Raw genomic sequence first — 23,027 nt, forward strand, 5'->3', positions numbered from 1 at the left:
ACAAAAAGGATAGATACGGAGGCATAGATGGAGGGCAAAAAGATGGCTCCCAAATACAAAGAAACACTTGTTAACAGACCCTGTTCTCAGCATGTCTTTATGGAAGAGCTCAGATTGCAAGTGAAATCATCAGGCAAGGCAGAGACAGAAAGCTCTGTGTTTTTTCTTTTTTTCTATCTCAGCCCTTTAAGAAAGGCTGAAAGCAGTGGAATGTTAAACCAAGGGTAAGACTCTGTAGCAAACTTAGTTAATACAAAAGCACAGTTAACTGGTTTAAAAAACAGCTATTGATAAAAAGGAAATGATCTGTCAAGTGTGACTTGAAGAAACATGGCTTTTCTTTTCCACTTTATTTCATTTTATGTTTTCTCTTGAGCTCAATTGGAGCCATAGAGTTTGCATGGTCTGTGATGAAAATGCTGGTGTGAACCACAAACCCAAAGTGCCAGGCCTCAGACACATGCTACATCGCCGCAGCTTGCCGTGCTGCCATTATAGCCGTGACGACATGGCACTCATAGTGCCATTGCAGTCATAGTGCCATTGCAGTCATAGTGCCATTGCAGTCATAGTGACAGACTTCATTGCTCTGGAGAGGCGACTCCGCTTGTTTTGTTTCTGCCTATGTTACTGAAGCTAACTCTGATGTTACTGGCAAAAGGTGTCTTTAACTGAAGGGATCATTCTATATGAACATTTCTCTGCAGGGTAGACAAACCCACTGTACAACACACAGTCTTGTCTAAATGAATGTATTATTTATTTTGTAGCTTTTAAATGGGTTTTATTTACAACAAGTCTTATAACACAGCTCACACGCAGAAGTTAAGCTCTGGCAGTACTGCCATCAGATCACTACCACGTTTGCAAATGACATTTCTACGTCATAGAAAATGAAAGAAGAGTGACTTTAAAACAACCGTTTTATCTCCAGGTATAAGGCTCACAAAACGAATTTGCAAGTGGCTGTAAAGCCCAGTCAAGGCGTGCTCCCCAGCGCACCCTGCTCCGCGGGAACACAAGCGGTGGTGAATTGTGGGACGCACACATGGTGTTGCAGCTCCGTCATTGCGGTACCCGGCCCCAGGCACCCTTGTGTGGGTTAGTGGTCCCATTCCTCTTCTCTTTCACTGATTCCCTCTTCCTCTTCTGGAAATGCTGAATCACTCTGACTCTTCAGATGCTTTATCCCTGAAAATATAAAAGTTGTAGTTAAAAGTTGTGTTAGCTTACGTTGGACATTTGTTTTCCTGAAGGAAGAAACAAAGAAATAAATAAACTAATAGAAATATTTTTAGTGCTCGTACTGGTCCCCTTTTCCTACAAACATCATAATTCAGACAGTACCGTAATGTATTTCCAACAGAAATAGTCTCTTCCTTGAATATCAGATCTTTGGAAATTTATCATGCTTTGTTGGAAAGACCACTAACAGACACCTTGTAGAACAGAACAGTATTTGCTTCTTTTCTTTTCTTGGTGATCCTTGAAGAGATTACTATTGCCAATCTCAAGCAACTTTTGAATTTTAAAGGCTCAAAGAGTAGGTGTGGGAATTACTCTACCAGAATTTCAATCTGAGCCTTTTCCTGAGATTGATCTCCTGAAAGTCCTTGCTCACAGAGACCCAGAGCCTCATGGTCACAGCTTCCTACATGCAGCAGAGGAGTTCTCCAACGTGCTTCCCCATGATCTATAGACAAGAACTGTCCTGATGCAAAGTGAGCACCAAACCTGACAGAGATTCTCTGGAGCTGATGTGGTGACAAAATTGGATCATTTCTCACACCAGGAATGGAGAGCAGGACATAAATGAGCATTATCCATTGATTCTCACACAGCAGGAGTTAGAAAACTTCCAGAAGTAAAAAAAATATCTTTTTCATAATTCCTATCTCCATTTCATTCTCAGGTAGCTAGAGGCTTAGATGAAATTTTGTAATGTTGAAATGGATGTTCTGAGAGGAGATGTCCTGGCCAGGCACTGCGGCCTGGCCCAGCCTGCTCGCTGCGGCCTTCCCATGGTGCAGCCCAGCCAGCACCCAGCAGGCAGCAGGAACTGTATTTTTTTTAGACTGGATATCAGGAAAAGGTTCTTCACCGAGACGGTGGTTGGGCACTGGAACAGGCTCCCCAAGGCAGCGGTCACAGCACCGAGCCTGACAGAGTTCAAGAAGTGTGTAGAAAACTCTCTCAGACACATGGTCTGACTTTTTTTCTTTGGGGACCCAGGAGTTGGACTCTATGATCCTTATGGGTCCCTCCCAACTCAGATATTCTATGATTCCATGATTCTATGATCAGTTTTTTTTTTTTCCTTTTTTTTTTTTCCTTTTTTTTTTTTTTCCATAACCTCTATTCTACTGCCTGCCCTCACCTCTGCCAATTGGAAGTGCAGACTGGCAGTGTTCTCTGCACTGGCCAGCACATGTAGAAAACCTTGTAATGCCATAATTCACAAACCACAAAACGTTGCAGTGGAGGCTGCCAGAATTAATTGACCCTGAAGTGACATTATGAAATAAGGCAGCTACACAGTGCAGGAAGTTAGCATGAACTGACACACAGGAATTGAAACTCCTCTGAGTATCATGGGACCATATGAAGTGGGTGGCTTCATGGGAACATGTGAACAGAAGAAGATGGTGGCATTTCTGGAAACTTATACTTTGTGAACAAAGTGCTAGACTTTAACAGTACCAAAAGAGTCAACAGTAATAAAAATATTTACTTTAAGTGGTAGCAATCACACATTTAGATTAAAATTCATGTGCAGTCACATAATGCTGCAGTGAAGCACCGTGGCTGCCAAGGCCGGTCAGAAAGCCCCGGCGCTGCCCACGCCCAGGAGCACACTGCGGCACTCACCCCCACGGCCTGCTTGGCCGACACAATTTGGGAGGAGAGGCCTCTGCAGGGGCTCTCAGGTGTCACTCCAGTAGGGTTATGTAAGCTGTGTGACCTCTCTTTGCCAACACTGGGAAAATGATAAACAAGTAACAATGTGGTGATCTATCCACAGATACATAATTTTTTAATTTGTTTTTGTAAGCAAGCTGCACTGACGTTGGATCTATTCATACCCCAAATCTTTGTTTAGCAATATTTAGGTTGTTTGCTAAAATGTTAGAGTCTGTCTGGAGATTGAATGAAAACTTATTACTTAGGTCACCCCAACTATTCTTACTACTGCTCCTGTAGTAGTGTTAGTTTAATATAAAGGAAAATAGAAATATTTCTTTTTCATCTTTTCCATCTTCATACATATCACAATGGTAACACAGTTCATGCCCTCTCTTTTCCTAAACATTAATCAAGAGGTACCAGAATATTGGTATTTGGGGTTTGTTTCTACTCCGTGATGAAGCAATATACTAAAGATGAACAACAAATATTTGACCCTGAAAATTTTACTCGTTAAAACAAACAATCAATCAATCAAACAACAACCAGAAAAAAAAAAGCCAGGATATTTTTGAAGATACTGCTTGTACATCCAGCAGATCCAAGTTCAAAATATCAAGTTATTTAAACTGTCCTGATGCAAAGTGAGCACCAACCTGACAAAGATTCTCAGGAGCTGATGTGGTGACAAAATTGGATCATTTCTCACACCAAGAATGTATTCTCTTGACCTCTGAATTCCACACGGGGACTGATGAAAGGGGTATCTCAGTATATTTGGAGGTTTGGGTTTGAAAAAAGTTGTGAAGTCTCTGCTGCTGGTTGGTTTCAGCCAGCCAGTGAAGCAGGCTTATGAAATTTAATCAGATTGTAAAGTTATTTTCCCTCTTTCATGTTCACTGTAAGAAAACAGGCCTCAGTGAATGGGCCTAATCCAATCTTGTCAGCTCCACCTTGGCATGATAGAAGAATTCAAGGTAAAAAAAGGAGGCAAATTCAAGCTAAAAAGATAATAGAAAAGAAAAACCAGAGAAAAAGAGTTGGTATTCTCAAAAAATGTAAACAACAAATGCACAAAATTACTCGCTGGACTAGTTCCCTAGTTTTTGACTAGAACAGTTGTAGTGGGAACATAACTTTTAGTCAGAGATTCATGATTTTATCAAAACATAAGTCTGATAAAGTTTTCTGGTGCTGATGCTGTCATAACATAAAAACAGTTTTTGTTTCACTGCAGATCATACATAAGTCTGCTCACCATTTCTGGTTGTCAGAACCAAAAGCTTCCCTTATGCATCAGTTCCTTTGTTGAGGAGAAATTGCATCCTAGCCACTTTAGTTAAGTGCAGACGGATAATCTAATAACCCCACTGTCCCAGCACTTCTAGAGGCAGAATTTCCAAAAAAAGGGTGCATCCTTATTGCATCCAGAGCAGAACCCAGATTACCTCTTAAAAGGTAAGAGAAATTGATGGTTTATGTCCAAGGGTCATGGCCCAAGCCACATAATAGGCCGGAGGTTCCTGCACTTCACTACTTTTATCTACATCACTCCAAAATATGAGATACTTTTTCACAAATTCATCACTCTGAAGATTTTCAACTTCAGTTATTCCAGTTTAATCAAGTTACAAGTAGCTGGAAACAGCTACTTATCTTATAGAAGGTCTTATAGAAGGGGTGTGCGGCCTGCTCCACATCCAGCAGGAGCCCGTCTTGCTCCATGCTGGGCCCTGGTTTCTCTGGTTTCCTCTTTCTAGATCACACAGACAGCACTTGGTTCCCTGGGAAACAGTTGTTCAGTTGTAAAACATACAAATAAATTAATGCTTCTTAGTCACAGTCCTTGTTAAGTGTGCCCTGCAATAACCAACCTGTTTCCTATTAAATAACTGTGATAAGTGAAGAAACACTTTGAGTGCCCAGCTACCTCCAAGCTGGCCTCTTTAGTAATGCCCTTTAGTAAGGCAAACACTTTAAATATGATTTCACTTATCTATAGTTTAATGGCCGTTCATTTCAAAATGATGTTATGTTTGTACCACAAATTCATCTCTTATTGTTTATCTCTGGACTTACAGAGCCATTTCTTTTGCATTCGCCATACCTGTCTAACATATATGATTGAATATTTCAGGCAGGGATTGGTAGGAGCCAGAATAAAGCATTTTTTCAGAAAGTTCTTTGAAGATGAAAAAAGGGAAGAAATGAGGGCATGGGGTATACAACTAGTATGATGAACATTTTTTTTTATTGATTGTTTTTTTTTTATAGGAGTGAAGACTTTTGGCTATATGGCTTAATTGCAATATGCAATGTGGAAATGTAAGGAAATGGAGAGCAGGACATAAATGAGCATTATCCATTGATTCTCACGTAGCAGGAGTTAGAAAACTTCCAGAAGTAAAAAAAAAAATATCTTTTTTTCATAATTCCTATCTCCATTTCATTCTCAGGTAGCTAGAAGCTTAGATGAAATTTTGCAATGTTGAAATGGATGTTCTGAGAGGCGATGTCCTGGCCCGGCGCTGCGGCCTGGCCCGGCCTGCTCGCTGCGGCCTGCACCCTGTGTCCTCCACGGCCCTTATTCCAGGCAGTGGGTAACCCTGAGCCTGTGGGCAGTCTGCCCACTCAAAGCGTTGCCTCCTGGCTCTGTCTGGTGGTCTCTCGCTGCCCTGTCCCCAGCCTGGGTGCTCTGCCCTGCTCTGCCGTGGTGTGTGGAGGTGCTTCACGGGGTCTGAGCCCTCCTGCTGGCATGTCCCCAGCCCCGCTCTGGCTGGGGCTCTGCTCTTTACCTGGGAGGCCTGGGAGCAAAATCCTTCCATCCCCAAGGCTGCTCACCGCTCGTGGGGCTTCACCGTCCCACTGCACGCTCACCATGACTTTGCACCCACAGGTTGCTCAAAGTCACCCTATTCTGCCTTAAGGTGAAGCCTGGCTTTTGATTTTTTTTCCTCTACCCACTCCACCCCCACTCTTTTATGCTTCTGAAGCCAGCAGGACAAGAATTGTTTTTCCTCAAAGGGTTCATATTTCACTGCAGGTAATTTAATCCAATTAATGCTGATGAAGAAAGCCTTAATGCCAAGCCATATTCAGCAGACGCACACTAATACACTTTGAACTGGTAATTCTTTTTAGATGAAGTCACTGCCTCAAAGCATATTTGCAGATTGCTTATAAATTATGAGTGCAAATGGTACAACTTCCTGGCATTTTTGCAGTCACATAATAAAATCTATGCTGTTTAATCAACAGCTTGATTTTTGCTTCTATCCATCTGACCAAAGCACCAGATTAGAAGGCTAAGCAGTGTCACAAGATATGAAATAACCGTGTTTCTGGATTAAATATCTCAAAAAAAAAAAAAAAGTAATTAAGGTAGTTCTCTATCTCAAGTAATTAAGGCAGTTCCCTATCCTATTTAACACTTCTTCCTTCACCCTGCTTCACTGCCCAAGGAACAGTGTTGACATTTACCAAACTTCAGATTGAAGTCTGCTTGGCAATTTGAATTCCCTGAAGTTTGAAGGATTATTTAGTTTAATGATTTGGAACTGATCCTCTTCCTATCAAAAATAGATTTCCAGATTTTCAAAAAGCAGTGATAGCTGAAGCTGAGCCGCAGACAAAGCAGACATTTTCAGAGTTTCAGAACTTAAATTGCCTTGAAATTATCAACCAAAAAAACCTGGCCAAGGAGGATCATAGCCAAATGAAAATGTCTATTTTATGCCAGTCCTAAATGAAATATGTTCCGGTTCCCCCAGCAAGAATGAGAATATCGAAACATAAATCGTGTATTCAAGCCACAAAATTGGAAAAAGAAATGTTCTTTTATGTAACATTTTGTTTTGAATTTATCAATAAGTCAAAAATGTTTTTACTTCTCTAAAACTCCTTTGTGATCTTTTTAGTTTTCAACTGAAACAGGTTTTTGAATTTTATATATATATAATATTATATATTATAATATATATTATATATATTGTATCTTTTATATATATGTATATATATAAACAATAACAGAAAAACAAACTACATTTCATGAAAAACAGCATCCACCACTTGTCTTTGTCTTATTCAGGGAAATCGTAAGCTGGAGGCAGTGGGAGGCAGACATGAAGAGCCCAGGAGATATAACAGGTCTTCAGGGGCAGCCTCCTCCAAGCACAGGCATGGTCTGTACTGATACAGGAAAACAAGCAGCAGTACCAGAAGACCACCTTGGCTAAGCAGGGACCCCAATAGTGAGCTCCAAGGCCAAACGGATGATGTATACAGCAGAGTATATTGTAGATGAAAGTGAAGACTAGCTAAAAATGAGGAATATGGTGGAAAAATGCAGTCCTATAATACAGGGATGGTGTTAGAAAAGCTAAAGGTCAGCTTGAGTTGAAACTAGCAAAGGATATCAAGGGCCAAACTCTAAAATACTTCTCTATGAAACCACCTCGAAGGACTCTGGAAGGTATGTGTACTTGCAAGCTGTGGTTAACCAAGGTTTCATGGTAATGTAAAAAACTAATCACTTGATCCTTGGTAACCAACGTGCAAAGGTCTGCCCTTACTCGGCACGCAGTGAGACAGCCTGAACACAGCCAGGTCATCTGGCATTACACAGAGCTTGGTCCTGATCCTCCAGATGTCAATGGGACTTTTTCTTCCTGTTTTCAAAGAAAGAGATATCATTTTTTGTGCTTGATCTTCCTCTTATTATTTTTTTTTTACTATAACATACATTTCTTTAAAAATTACTGATAGCTAAATGAAAACAAATGATCTGAAGTATTGGCAAATCTGATAGGTTTATGTAGGTCACACCTGGCGTAGATTAGATCATCAGTGTATCCAGCAGGTCAGCATGGCCTCATAAATACTTGTGAACGACCTTTCTGACACAAAGCAACAAGGATTGCCTAATTTTCTAAGCACCAAACGGTTGTTAGTAAATCTTCTCTTAGCTCTAAATATACAAAATGTAGTCCACATGGTGAGCCTTTTAAAAGATGAATTTGGGGGCTTATGCTGCTTTCTCCCCAGTCAAAAGACCCAGTGTTACACTATCACAATAACGACTGTATGAGAGCAGCAAATTCATGTTGCAAAGATCTGGCTGCTTTCCATTTTATTCTCTCACACAGCACTTTCCTCTCCGGTTTCACTCCCAGAAGCTGCTTGAAGCAGCTCTGGATCCGTAACACCAGCATGGAGGAGCTGCTTCAGCACAGAAATGCTTTTGTTAATCCTCCATGTGCTGGCCGGAACATTCACCAGAGACAGAGGTCAGCTTAGCTGTGACCAGGGGACAGCACTTCTCACTTACGGTAGCCAACAGAGTAAACAGAAAGGCTTTCGTTGCTCCAGGCAACTTCTGCTGGTATGCAAACAAACCCTTTTGCTGGTTTCCTCTCTAGGCCATGGTCTTCAGAAGTCAGCCAGTATTAAGGGTCCAAATGAAAAGCAGAAGCCCCTGCCATCAGCTATGTGAATGTTTCGGCTTGTAACAACCTCAGCCCATCCTTAATTTACCCTTTGGAAAGCCAGAAAACATTTCTTAGCTGATTCTGTGGAGGATGGCTCTAGGTCAAATACCTCAACAACAGCTTGAGGTGAAAAGCGTGGCTAGATGGCTTCCACATGTGTGACGAAGTCCTGCAAGGCTTTCCTGCAGGGCTCTGCTGCTCTGGCCTGGGTGAGCTGCCGGAGCCTGCAGCTGGGAGCTTTACATTTCTTCAGCTGACATTTTTTCATCCCATTTTTTCATCATTCAGAGAGAAGCTTAGAGCTGTGTGCTTGAATTCACCATCATGGCGGGGACAGACAAGGCAGTATTCCTCTTCTGAAGGGCCTGCAGCCAAGGCGCCTTGTAGGCCTCACAGTGCCTCAAGTGCTGCAGAGGGCCTGCTGCTTGGCTCCTAGCTTTAAGCAGTAAGAACAAAGTGTAGCACTTTTACGTATGTCCTGCTCACAGCAGTTTGCAGTGGTATGAAGAAAAAGTGGTATAAAGAGGTGGTATAAACTCCACTTAGTGAAGCAGGGAAATGATCTTGTACAGCAAAACAACCTGTCACTGGTGGTGGATTGGAACCACCGATAACATTAAGAACCATCATTTCTTTTGTGGAAACAAATATTTGTCTCAGCTTTTGTTTGTTCATGGGTCTCTGGAAGCCAAGGAAGTGTTTTTTTGTTTTTGTTTTTTATTTTTTTTGTTTGTTTTGTTTTGTTTTGTTTGTTTTTTTAAATCCCAGGGACATTTACAGATGTAAACTTGAATGATGTGAATAAGATTCTCATCCTGATCAGCTCTGTTTGTACCTCCTTGGCAAACCTTGGCACTGTAATGCAGCCCTGGTGTACACCCCATTGGGCAGCTAAAGTTTACTCAGAAAATTTCTCTGCAAAATTTAACAAACGTGTAGGAAGGTACTATGCCCTAAATGTGCGTAGAATTATGTTAACTGTAGCAGGGAAACTTCAAATGTGTACAAGGAATGAAGGGACATAAGTACATCTGCAATATTAAGTATGACTGCAGGTTAAGGAGACATGAGACCTGAGACCACATCCAGATTCAATGCACCAGGTGCTCACCAGCTGTGACTGGCTTCTCATACAAGGACAAGTGGTTAAATTTAGGCCCAGTCACAGGTGAGACACATACAGGATCAGGTTTCACCAAGAGCTTAATTATAGCCCCTTTTGCTAGAGCATATCATTGGGAATACTTATCCTAAGTTACAGGGGCCAGTGCTATCCCAGTCTCACAAGTTTTGGCCTTGGTACATGGCAAACGTTTTTACTTAACGCAGATTTTTTGGTAACCATTGGGATCTTTTGTTTTAAGTGCAAAGATATGTGATGCTCCTCTATAATAATAAACTTTGTAAAAAGGTAACATCGTCAAAAACATCCTTGCTTTCTCTCTTCCACTGGCACCACATGGACTGTCCCTGTGGGATGTCCAAGGGCACTCCAGATGTAGAATTGCATGCAGATGCCCACCAACCTTCGGGTACTGCTGGTGAATTCTTACACCATCAACACAGAGAAACTCCCATAGTCTGATTCTCCACTTGGCAGCCTCTAACAAGCCCAGGGTAACTACATGCCTGACTTAGTTAAGCAGAATGGATTCAGGCCAAAGCATTTATAAAAATGACAGCAGCAGACTTCAACAGCTGAATGTTTGCACTTGCTTGGAGCTTTACAATTGTTGTTTGCTTGCAATTACAAAAAAATCTGAAATTTCAAAATTTCCTTTATGAGTAATTTCCTTTATGATATTAGCAATGCCAAAACATTTAGCTTTGCCTGATTTTTTTATAAGAAAGTCTAGGCATGCTATAGGAAAATTAATCTTTGATCTGAGATGAAAACACAAGGAAAATTCATTTAAACACTCTGAGATTTGTGCATTCAAAACCTTACTGAAAATGCTTTATGAAGCATTTTGATCTCCACAGCTCCATGAGACATTTCTGCGCAGCTGTATTTCAGTTCTCCTTAGGCATTCTTATCTGACTTCAGCGTTAACAGACAGAATTATCCAGCTGCTCTTGTTTTCCTAGACAATTGTACTGTGGTTTTGATTTTTCATATTTTGGGTGACATGAGGATATTTCTGAGGTCAAGAAACCTAAACAAATGAAAAAAAAAAAAAAAAAAGGACTGCCACAGTCCCAAGGGGAGAGAATCCCTGGCAGAGACAGTGAGGCTGCAGTGCTCAGAAACAGGAGACTGAGCCCAAGATGGGATGAATGAAGTTCTGCATGTAAGGGCTGAGCAGCTTCTACTGCTTCACAGCTTCCTGTTTCACCCCAACTACTGGCAGGAAACCCCAGGAATTCTGCTTGGTTTATCTTTTGGATCTGTATTTCCTATTTTTTGTCATTCTTTTTGTGGACATTATTTCTTTCCATGGTCTGGGTCAGATACAGCACAAGATTTGTTAGTAGCAGATCTGAATCTCTTCCTGAATACTTTGTGCAGCCTGAGATTGTTAAAGCACAGAAAGCTTTCCAGTGAGTTGTGCTTTGTAAAACAACAACAGGAGCAAAATCTCTGCTGGTCAGTCAAAAATCCGTCTCTGTGCTTCGTTGTCATACTTCCATGTGCTGTGTGGCTTTCACTTTTAATTAATCCAGTCTGTTTGGTTTCTGTCAGAAGTCTATAAGCTTCTCTGTTAATTTGCTGATGAATCCCCCACTGAGTTGTAATTACAGTCTTCATTGTGATCCTTTTTACGATGACAAAGGAGATAGGATTTTGGCATCTGCATAACCTAACATCAGTAATATTGTAAACGTTGGAATGAGCTCCCCTGTTCTTTTAAGTATTTTATAAACACCTTCAAAATTACAAAAACATTGTGATGATTAAACAAGTGATTGATAAGTCAGTGTTTACATTGAATTACCCCCATCACAGTTACTTCATGGGTGGCATATGAATAGCAGGCAATTACCATTTTACATTACCGCTACAGTAGCTGCAGTTCCTACATCCAAACAGGAATCTGCTGGAAAGGATGAACCCGCTCAGTTTTCACCACCTCATTGTCTGTGAGCTGCTGAGATCACCTCAAACAGCTGGGATCCATTCCAGAAGACTGAAGCTGAGCATGGCTTGAATCCTTCCCCTAGCCCCCTGCAGCAGGCATTTAATACTAACCAAAGCAAAGCCTATGCAGCGAGTTACTAACCAAGTAAGCTTAACTGCCTAGGAGCACCAGAGCTCTTCCAGAAAATCAGAGCCAATCCCTTTTCTGGTTTTATTAACAACCCTGGTGCTAGAGAGGTGTTTCTCATGTTAAGAGCTAACTTATTTGGGGCTTGCAGCCTGCACTAATTCTAATTTTTGATTCTGAGACATTTTCCCCCAAGACACAGTATTGACCAAGCAAACTGACTTAGAGAGCACTCTTCACAGAATCACAGAATCGAAGGGGTTGGAAGGGACCTCGAAAGATCATCGGTTCCAACCCCCCTGCCAAAGCAGGCTCCTTAGAGCAGGCTGCCCAGGTAGGCATCCAGACGTGCCTTGAATATCTCCAGAGAGGGAGACTCCACAACCTCCCTGGGCAGCCTGTTCCAGTGCTCTGTCACCCTCACCGTGAAGAAGTTCTTTCGCATGCTGGTGCGGAACTTCCTGTGCTCTATCTTGTGGCCATTGCCCCCCATTTTTTTCTTGTGGCAATTGCCCCAACTCTTGCAGGAGTAGGGAACATACTGACCAAAAAAGATGTCATCCATCAGAATAAAAGGTGAAATTCTGGTATGTGCAGCTGCAGGATGAAGTTGTTATCATGGTTGTCATTAACATATGAATTACTTATGTTTCAGAAATGGTAAGAAAAACAGCTATTGAACAGCTGAATAGGTGAGGCTGAAGGGTACCCCCAGGGTTGTCTAATCCAACCAGGGCCAGCTGGAGCAGATCGTCCATGACTGTGTCCACTCTGGTTTTGAATATCTTCAGAGAAAGAGACTGCACAAGCTTTCTAGGCAACCTGTGCCACTGTTTGACCACTCTCACAGTGAAAACAAAATTTTCTTATGTTAAATTGAATTACATGCATTTCGGTTTGTGCCCTTTGACTCTTGTCCTCACATAACATACAAGTTCCTCATTTTCCAGCACAGAGAAATGTCAACAAGGGAACTGTGCTTACTATACATTACTATTTCATAAGACATAACTGTACTTAAACGTAAAATTACAACTCTAGTCTGGAAAGTAACTGTGTAGAAGTGGGAGGTGGATAGATATCCCTAATTTTCAATACTGTTCCCAGTGTTCAGATAGGTTTTCCTAAAGAATCCATGCTCCTAACTCATAAATAACTGCTGGCCCCTGTCTTACAGGCTGCAGCTAAAAAACACGCTGAAGAGTGTTATTTTCTCTCATCATTTCTACCTACTTAAATTCCCGATCCTCACTGCTGCAGCCAGCAGGAAGTGGACAAGGAAGGCACCTCTTGGTCCTCAGCGAGGGCTGGGCTGTGCTCACTCCCTCTTGCTGGTCAGCTGCCAAGCGGGAAGTGGGGCTCCTGCTCTCCGGCATCCAGGAAAATGAAGTGACCCTTTCTCACACAGCATCGAATCTGAAACAGCTGGTGGAAAATGGTTCTCCGAAACAGAGACAGGCAAAACAATTTAGTACCTAAAGCTTATGGACAACCAGTGTGCTTTTCTGTTCGGAAATTTGCCAAGTCAGCACAACCGAAGTCCTAGCTTAGAACACAGAGCGGGGCTGGAAGAATGTCTCTGTACTGACCTTTGGGGAGAGGAGAAAGAAGATGAAACAGTGAAAGTTTTCTTTTGACACCTTTAGTCATATCCTAAATTTGACACTTTTTCACTTTAATTCACTAAGCCTACTGACAACTGAAAGTTTACCAAATTCTTGTAAAGTTCTTTTTTTTTTTTTTTTTTTTGGATTGCTGGCAAATTCAAAGCAAATATTAAGAAATCGGCTATTCAACATGGAATGTAGTCACCACAAGTGATTTGCATTACCATCGATACAACTGGTCTCACTTTGCAGTTGCCATGGGCAGCAAAACATCAGGGCCAACATCTTTAGTGGCTCCTTATTGTGCGAGTGGCTTGATCTTGTGAGAAACCTACATCTCCTGGTTTGCCTAAGGCATCAAAATACCCCAGAGCCAACATCTAGTACAGCTAGAATGTAATTACATCCTGGAAGCACACTATCTGGCACTCAATAGTCAGAGGCTGAAAATGAGTGTTGCTCTCAATTTTTCTGGAAAGTGCAAACAATAATCTAGGTGACAGAATATCAGTTTACTCAGTTTCATTGTGGAAAATACGGACAAAGTACAGAAAAGGTAAACACATCTCTAAAGGCTTAGACACATTCATTTCAGAGTAATAGATTCTGTAAAAATGACTTTTAACACTATTCTTGCTTTTGATCTTGCCAAGAGAGAGCTTGAAGCAAAGGTCAAGCTCGAGCACTTCAGGATTTGGGGAAATTTGGTGACCTGCAGGTGAAATGCAGTAACAAGCTATCAGATTTTAGTTGAAAAATACATATCGCAGAGAGACTTTAATATAATTCAGCTCCTTCTCTTATGACCTTCCTTGCCGATTTCCTCCAAATTTTAACAGGCTTCTTTCGGGAAAAATAAATAAATAAATAAATAAATAAACCAGCAATTCACCAGAACTACTGATAAGAAAATACACGTGCCTGTCACCAGGGGGAGCTTTAATGCCAAAAATCCCAGTGACTTTGTCTTAGTAATTCAGCTTTCTCGGGAATTGCAAGGCTACTGAAGAGAATGCTGAATTTCCATCCTTTCTCCTCGTTCCTGAGAGAAAAGGATCAGTGTGCTGCCCACCTTTGCCTGTGCAGGGGAAGGGCAGCTTGTAGGCACTGTGTTTTCACTGGCCCTGCTTCTCCACATCCATCCGGTCTCATCCTGCCGCTGTGTCCTGTCCCAGGTTGGGCTGGGTAGGGGTGCTTGGACTCCCTGTGTCCTCTGCTTGCTCTCCCCAGGCACAGCTACAAGTCTGGTAACTCCTGTGCCGCCTGGAAAGGTGAGCCATCACAGTGAGCAGCCCATGAACCCACACCGTTTTCAGGGTTTGCCTGGCACATGGTCCCTAGACTTCTTGCTGTGCGCACAACATATACAAAAGGGGGGCACCCTGGGCTGGGAGGATCATGGCAAACATTTTAAGTATATTTTTTGTAGTGGTCATTCAATCCCACAAGTCTTATTAAATGTGTTCTTAAAAGTAATTACTCTGTAGTTTGCTCAGAGCCTGCTGACAGTCTCTTCTGGCTATAAAATAACATTGGTTCACAGGTTGAGTGAAAGCTGAAAAACCTGAAAAATCCTGTTTCAGAAAAAATTAGCAGCTAAACCTAATGAGAGCTCTTAAAACAACTTCCTTCTGGCCCAGGCAGCTCACAGGAAAATGAATCCCTTTTCAGATCCATATGCTTGCTGCAGTATTTCCTGTGTTTTTCTGGTCACATTCACACACATAATTCATGTGAGTTTTCAGTCCTAGCTGTGGGCCTAAAAGGATGTGGTTGAAATCTTCAGTCTGCTCATGTTCTTGTCTCCATGCCAAAGCTCTGGTGGAGGGTTTTTGGAACTCTCTGTTCCTGCTAAACTGGGCAATGTTGCATCCCAGGGGGTGAGGGAAGGGAGAAATTACGGAGAGGAGGAGAACCACATGGCCATCTTTACAAAAAATTTTGATTTTCAATAAATTCAGACTACTAGTCATACACTTCAAAAGAAAAAAAAAAAGTCATAAAACTCAGACAACATCCCCACCACCATGCAGGTGGCCCCCAAGAATCAGAAGCAAGTCTTCTGTTTTTGTGGGAGGATTGTGCTGTACAAGCCACCACAGATGTGCTCAGTGCACGGTGGTGCCACTCACACTACGCAAAGTTCACTGTGAACCTTGGGCTTGCTTGTAGCTTTGCATGCTGTCTTTTGACAGCTTTGCCTTTTCAGGGTTGAGATGCTTGTAAAGGAAATGTGACTAGGTGAAGAGGAGATATCAACAGACATGGAGGGACTGCAGAGGTGTGCAGTTAGATACATTTTCATATAAGAGTAAATTAAAGAGGAGGTGAGCCTCATACTGTGGAGGGTTTTTGCAAAAATCCTCCTTAGGGAGGTACCCCTGCATATACCTGTGCTCCTGTTGACCCACCTCCACCCCCAGCAGACCCCACTACAACCTGACCAGCTGCCCCGTGCCCCCTATGCCGGCCCCACTGGCGGTGCCAGAGGAGGGACCTGCTGTCCCCTGTGTAGCTGGCTGATGGCACAGAACTGAGGAGGGGCAAGGACCTGACTAACACCCTGGGTACCCTGCCTGCAGCTCCTCTCCGGGAGCTGAGGAGATGTCAAGCACCACAGGAGCCCCAGTGGTTCGCTTGGTCAGCTTTCTCGGGATCAAGCTTGGGATTTTCAGTGCAAAAGGGCAGTTATTTATTCCAGCAGGGCTCACTGGAGTCAGAGTCTGCCGTGGGGCTTGGTTGTTAACCTCAAACCCAGAAATACGGCTACAGTCAGGAAATAAAATTTAATGCCCTTCCAGATGACTGGCTTCACAAGAACCTAACATCTCGTATAGAAATACTATCTTTTCTTCAAAAGCTGTTTCAATTCAGAGCACAGCACTGCCAAAATCTTTGGAATTTCACTATAAATATGTCTTATAATATAAAGTAACCAGAATAACACATGTTGCCCATCCTGAGCTTTCTACTTTACATTTGAAAATAAGTACTAAGCCTCCCACATTCTCTTTCTGTAATATTTTATGTCGTTATTGCTTAAAAGGTTGACTTTAATGTCTTCTGTTACTGCTTAGAAGCAATTAATCATACTATGATGTTTACACTGCTCTATATTTGGTATAACAATACTCAGTAATACTACTTTCAAGCCATACATAAATGCTGTATCACAAACATTTGTAAGCTAACCCTTCTATCATAAAAGCAAAGTCATTTTTTCTATTGTAAGAGGGTCTACCCTTAGAAAGAGGCAGGTTTAACATTCATTGCGTGAAGATTAGAATGAAATATCAGATATGAGGACTTCATGCTGAACTGAATGAAGTCAGTGGAAATATTCTCCCAGACTTTGGTCTGGGTTGGATCAGGCCCTTAGACCACACATGGTGAGTAGGGAACTGATATTAGTGCTCCGCACAACCTTTTGTTTTTCACACACCAGGTACTGATGGCAGATGACAAGTTATAGCACAAATGCCCCCTTTTTGATGTACAGCAGATGTCAAGCTTAATCTCCACTGAACATCTCAGTCTCTCTAAAGGTAATGTGGTATTTACTGCAGCCAGGGCCAGAGCCATTTTGAAGCAGAAGTCGCCAGCTGTGTGCAATGAAACGTACTCAAAGCTGCCAGCAGTAAGAAATTAAACACAGACTATGGCAGCATCTGCCAACTTTTAGGGCAGTAGCAGAACAGTGGTAGCCAATTGAACTTGAGGTGGCAGCAATTTAATGCACCCCATTCACCAGCTTAGAGATTCAGAGATAATTTATCTCTCTTTTTTTTTTTGTTAAATTGTATATACTGTTACCATACTACGAGTCTCAGAAAGGAGAAAGGGGAGTAGATAGAATGAGGAAAATAGACAAAGCACTGGAAGATAGCATCCTGAGAAAGCACAGCACAGAAGCATATCCTGTCTCTTTCTTGCAGCAGTATATGTACGGGAATTTCACAAATACTATCTCTGTAACTAGATCTGATACATCAGATGGAACAGAGCCAGGAAGTTTGTCCAAGGCCATGCTATAATAAGAGGTGTGGCAGTTTCAAGGTGCTTTCTGACTAAGATGTGGGTAAGAATGGTATATAAAAGAAAAGAACTACTTTTGAAACCAAAGCTGCAGCTTTCTTTTGTGACCTGGTTATGCAAAAGAAAAAAAATGTAATCATACAAGACTGCAGAATAAATTTTCTTTTTCCAGTGCTTTGGGAAGTCCTGGCAGATGTGTGCCTTCTACCTGTGAAGCAAAATGCACACAGCAAAGTGCTGCGTCACATTACATTACAACACATTAACAAACAAGAGGTAATAATAAGGTACAGCTTTGACTTTTTTTGTTACCCAAGAAACAACTATTGAGATGGATCTTCTACCTAAAAAGGAGGAATTGAAGAATGCACCACTGCAGCTCTGCTACGGGATCTGAGAAGTACTTAGCTCCATCCCTGGTGATTGCTTCAGGTACTGGACTGTGCCTGAATTGTGGAGCAGTCCCAGACATCTGCCCAGAATTCATCTCAGTCCCTTAGCCTGCTGTAAGAACAAAGAGGTCTGGAATATGAGTTCAGAACTGAGGGGATAGTTGAAAACCATCTCCTTCTTTTGTTCTGACTTCATGGCTCATGTGCAGCACAGTCTCATTAAAAAAGGGTAGGTAATTTCTCATCATTGTAGAAATCGGAAAAATGTAATGCCCTGAGCCAAAGTGATTTACCCCCATAAGAAAAGCATATGAACAGCACCAGCTTAGTCTGTGAATTTTGACAAACCTAGCCTGATGTACAGAAAACAGTGCAAGATGTGTATAAGATTGTGGCTAATATAAATTTCATAAAAAATAAATTTAAGACTGTGTGTGGAGCACAAATCACAGAGACACAGTATTTTTCTTTTTTTGTATAGTATGATATTTCTTTGTGTTGCCCTGATGTATTTAGTTAATGGTAGAAGCCCTTTGGAGTTTGCCATAGAAGAAAGCAGCCCAAAAAATCATATAGGTTTCTGTAGTCACTGCTTAAAACTCACAAACTTCATTCCTCTGCGACTTGAAGTAAATTTAGCCTGAGATTTTTGTTCTGTGATGATTCTCCTGGGCTGTGAACTTGGTGCTTGTCACACTAACAACAATCCTTTATGTCTCCAGACTCTATCCATGTTCCTTGTTAACCTTCAGTCACAAAGTAATGAGATGCATCAGACATTGTGAAGCTGGCCTAAGGGGTTACAAATTTGGATGAGGGCCACATACTGTACTAATTGCTTCTAATAAATTACATATTTCAGGAGGGACATCATGATTTTAATCATTTATTCTGCACGTTGTTTCCTTTGGAGAGAAGAACAAGGCGGCACTAAACAAGCCCAGCATCTGAAATTCATGGCAGAGACTAGAAAGAGCTCATTTAATATCAACCATCATTGTAAATACTAGAATTATGCATGTATCAAATACCTGGGTCTGAACACTGTGGGAAGAGCCAGTGAGTGAGTCCTGGTTGTTTTAATGAGCCAAGCCAAAATTATGTTGTTGGATGTTCCTTAGATTTATAACAACTCAGACTTAATCCCATTTCAAATGCTGTAGTTAGGACCTAGCTGAAGAAAACGTCTTTGCTTGTCTGCAAAGAAAAACACGTTAAGAGGGGAATTTAAAAGATGAATTCTCCCAAGGAGTAGGGGAAAAACAGAATCAAAGGTACCTTTCACCTTGGTGGGGTAGGACTTTAATTATGATCTGATGGCAGCTAATTGTAAAAGTGGTCCAATGAACACAGAAAGCAGCAAGAGTTTTCTCTAAAGCCCACTGAAATTAGTAGGATCTTGATGATGAGCCCACCTGCCTCCTGCAGGGTGAACTCAGATGATGGAAGGTTTCCTATTTCCCTGACCTCTAGCACACCCACACCAGTGGGTTCACTGTTAATGAAATCCTCAAACCACTCGGGAATGAGCACTTCCTTCTCGAGGGAAGACCTTGATGATATTTAAATAGCTGCTAGTATTAATAGCAGGGGCTGGTAGATAATGTGGAGACTTGTGAGCTCTGGGGAGCAATGCAGGTTTGGGAACAGCTCAGACTGTCTTGTGTTTGTCTTTGTAAACCTGGTTTCCTGTCACTCCAGTCTGTGTTTCCTTTCAAGGATGAGCTGATATACCAAACAAAGTGTGATTATCTAGGCAAAAGGAAAACTGCCTTGGTACAAAGTATGCCTTCGATGGGAAGCTGCGGATGTAGCTCCAAGACTCAAATGTGCTCTTTTAATTTTCATGTGGTAATGAGATGCCAAGGAAGTACCATTACCAGGGATAAGTGCAGTCTGAGCTGCTTCTCTCTACTTTAGAGGGTTATTATCTCATTTCAAGCTTCCCCAGAGAGTGCATGTGTGGGTGTGTGTGGGGAAATGGTGAGAATCCAGCACACCTTCCAAGGCGTCCTCTGGCTCCCCAACTAGAATAATGAAGATAACTTTAAGGATGCCATTCATGGATGAATGGATATTTTTGCTAAAACAGCTGGACATCTGCTTTGATACAGAGGAAAAGGCCTAAAGGATTCTTCTTTATTTTTTCATACAGAATGAGAAGCAGGTCAGTAAGTAGGAGTAAGAAGCCTTAACCAACGAGAATTGAAAAATATTGCTCTGTGTAGAACTGGTGAGTTCTAATTGAGACACCTTCCCCTGGTTGTTTTTATGGTGTTCTTCATAGGGAGGTACGAGATAACTTCTGCACATGAAGAAGATCTTAAAATGGGAAGGAGAAAGTGATGGAGATTCAAGCTTAACACAATAGCACATGGGAAGTTGGGGAAGAGAGGATCTGAAGTTCAGACATAAACACCAAGAGTAAGGGAAGAAAGGAGGGACACAGACAAAACAGAGGTGATAAACTCAGAGGACAATAGAAAAATTAACTAGATTCTCAGGTATGAGACAAACCTAACACTGATGTGGAACGGCATAAGCTTAGTAAAATTGAAAGTTTAGCCTAAGACATTAGAGCTGACATGAAATAGAGAAGCAGTTTCAGCCTTCCTAACGTTCAGTATTTCATTAGTTATTATTACTATCCTCAGGTAAAAGGTTTTGATATACCTGGAAAACAACATGAGAAGAGGTAAATCATAACATACTGAAAATATTATGAATTTGGTCTTCGGATTCTGACTTTTGCTAATATTACATACAGTGTAACAGTACAGAACTAACAAACACTGCTGTAGCAGAGTTAGCAAAAGAAATGATTTTGAAAGCAAAATGAAAATTCTCTTTGCCATCCATTAGGCATAGTAATACAATACTAGCAGGAACTGAGCTGTTATCTGGTTTGCTGTCTGATTTGCTCATCCAGATTACCACCTAAATCAATAGCTCTTACATTGATTTTTCCAGCACACTGTATTCCAGTAAAAAGAACAATGCTCTGAGATGAGTCAGCTATTTGCTACGTCTGCAGGAACTCTGGTGCAATTTTGTTTAGGAAAATAAAAGCAGAAGCCAAAGTACACACACATATATAGTGATAAGAACCTGCCTGCTGCTTGCACCCTAACCTGACACTGTCTCTGCAGACACATGGATTTGTTACAGCTCGCTACAGCAACTACAGGCCCACCTCAAGACAGACCAAACCATTGTAAGGATGGAACCAAAGTATTTGGGGGCAATGTTAGACAAATAAGAGCACTGTCTTTCAGTTTAGGTGACTGTGATGGCAGGGCAGGAAAGTACGCCCAGGTTTAACTAAGAAGCTGATCTCCATATACTTACTATCACACACAGATCATCAGCAGTACTGCATTTTCATATATTTATTTCATATATTTTCATGTATTTGCATATTCCATATAACAAGTACTATAGCCCTGGTACAGTATTGAGAGAGATTCGTCATCCAGAAGTCTCATTCTTTACTGTGTATTGAAGACTACCCTGTGAGTACACTAAGGGAGAAACAGCATACCAGGAAAACATACGCAAAGCTGAGTGAATAGTGTGAAATCATGAAGTCTACTATTCTGAAAATATTGCTGAGTATTGCAAACTGCTATAAAACTAGACTTCTTTAAATCATTACAGAATTTTTACAAAATTCTGCATTTCACGGTAATGCTTTCACAGCATTGTGTATTTTGGATTGCTATGTTTTCCTACTAATCTCTTAGTCTAAACAAAATAACATTCATGTTTTCATAGCAACGAAGAGGAAGGAATAATGAATTTTCTACTCCAATACTTTTTTTAAATAAGAAGGATAGTATTTATGACAGTTTAGTATGTTAAATTTGGAGCAATCCAAGCTGCTTACAAGTAGGATTACCAACTTTCAGCTGTCCACCTGTTTATCTAGCTGTACTGTGCAGTTTAGGGTGTTAAGGTGCACAGGAGAGGCATTTTGTTCTTTGCTTCCTTCTGTGTACAAGATATTTCAGATCAGTTGTGAACTGTCTTTCCTACTAGAAAACTGTTCCCTGGGAATAAAGTTGATGGAGGAGCAAACTATGCCAGGCAATTCCCCAGACCTCAACAGGGGTAAGACTGAGTAGGCTGCAGTCCTTGAGAGGAGCTATGAGGACCTATATTACAGAGCACTTCATTTACACATTATCTAGTTTAGGCTCATAGGAGCAAAATAATACAGCAGTGAGATCAACTGGTGTTATGGCTACTTCATGCAAAGCTTCTTCCTTCCATAAGTTATTACAATTGACTATAATAAAATTATTTCTAATATCCAATAAACAAACTTCAGCCCATATTGAAAAACAGATAGCAAGTCTTGTGCAGCACCTGGGTGATGTTTTCACAGTTGCTGAGTGCTGGAGAACTGAAGCTACAGAATGAGATCTGTAGAACTGGCTGTTAACAGTAAGTTGCCTAACAACAGGGTTCACTCTACAAATCAGATATTCTATTGTGCTGAGCAGAAGGAATGGAAATAGAGAATATTCATAATATATCCAGGGACACCTGGCAGGACTGGCTTTGGTCTGCAGTCTGGAAATGGTCCTATACTGAAACGTGCTGGTGTGAAGAGCTGATAAATTGCCATAGATCTCACCTACCTGCAAGCATTTGCAAGTCCAACTCTGTTCAGTCATTGGAGAAAAAAGGCCTAGATAGAGCTGCCTGATTGCAGCTAATACTCTGCTGCTTTTATGTTCATTCCTTAAAAGCTCATAAGCCCTCTAAACATTTGCTGAGATTTCTCATGACAAGTAAGGCTTCACGCTTCCTGTGTTGATGCTGTGTTCAAGGGAGATAAGTTCGAACCTCTCAGTGCCCTGCACTGTGCTACTCATGGGCACATGAGGCCATGGCTCATCCCTGGGTGTCCCCTGCATGCGGGAGGGGACAAAGCTGCAGCGTGTAATGGGGGGGGAGTGTGCTGCCGGGGGCAGGGACAGTACCTGGACAGTACCTTTGAGGGCAGGCGGGGTGTACACGCTCTGCTTCCTTTGCTTTGGCGAGGCGCTCTGGGACTGGGGATTTAAAAGAGAGAGAGAGACGGTGAGAGACCGAGGCAGAGAGAGCCTTCTGTGCTTGGCAACTCAGAGTCTTGCCACGCAACTTTTCCCTCTCGTTATGTGAAAAATGTTTTAAGGAGGGTTGCTACAAATGCAAATTCTTGTTTCATGTTTGAAATCACCCTGGGTGCTTGCCAGTGTAAGTGGTACACCCTTATGGCCACAGTAGGGTGGGACTGAAACAACACCTGAGTACATGCAAGCAGTGATGGGCAATTTGTAATATCCTGCAATGCTCTGCATTGCTCCAAGTTTAGAGGGTGCATACGTCACTCTGAGAAGTTTCTATGAA

The 23,027-nt window shown here is 41.7% G+C and overlaps 1 protein-coding gene across 1 annotated transcript in view; it reads right to left on the reverse strand.

Annotated features, from left to right (window-relative positions):
- Positions 1 to 738: 738 nt before the first annotated feature.
- The window catches only part of PPP1R1C (protein phosphatase 1 regulatory inhibitor subunit 1C), a 47,407-nt gene continuing 25,118 nt past the window's right edge, over positions 739 to 23,027 (reverse strand). The window contains 2 exon segments of the mRNA XM_035565798.1: positions 739 to 1,191; positions 22,630 to 22,690. Of these exon segments, the coding sequence (XP_035421691.1) occupies positions 1,103 to 1,191; positions 22,630 to 22,690 (150 nt within the window). The 3' untranslated portion in view covers positions 739 to 1,102.

This window comes from Cygnus atratus, chromosome 6 (genome assembly GCF_013377495.2).
Source record: "Cygnus atratus isolate AKBS03 ecotype Queensland, Australia chromosome 6, CAtr_DNAZoo_HiC_assembly, whole genome shotgun sequence".
Lineage (NCBI taxonomy): Eukaryota > Metazoa > Chordata > Aves > Anseriformes > Anatidae > Cygnus > Cygnus atratus.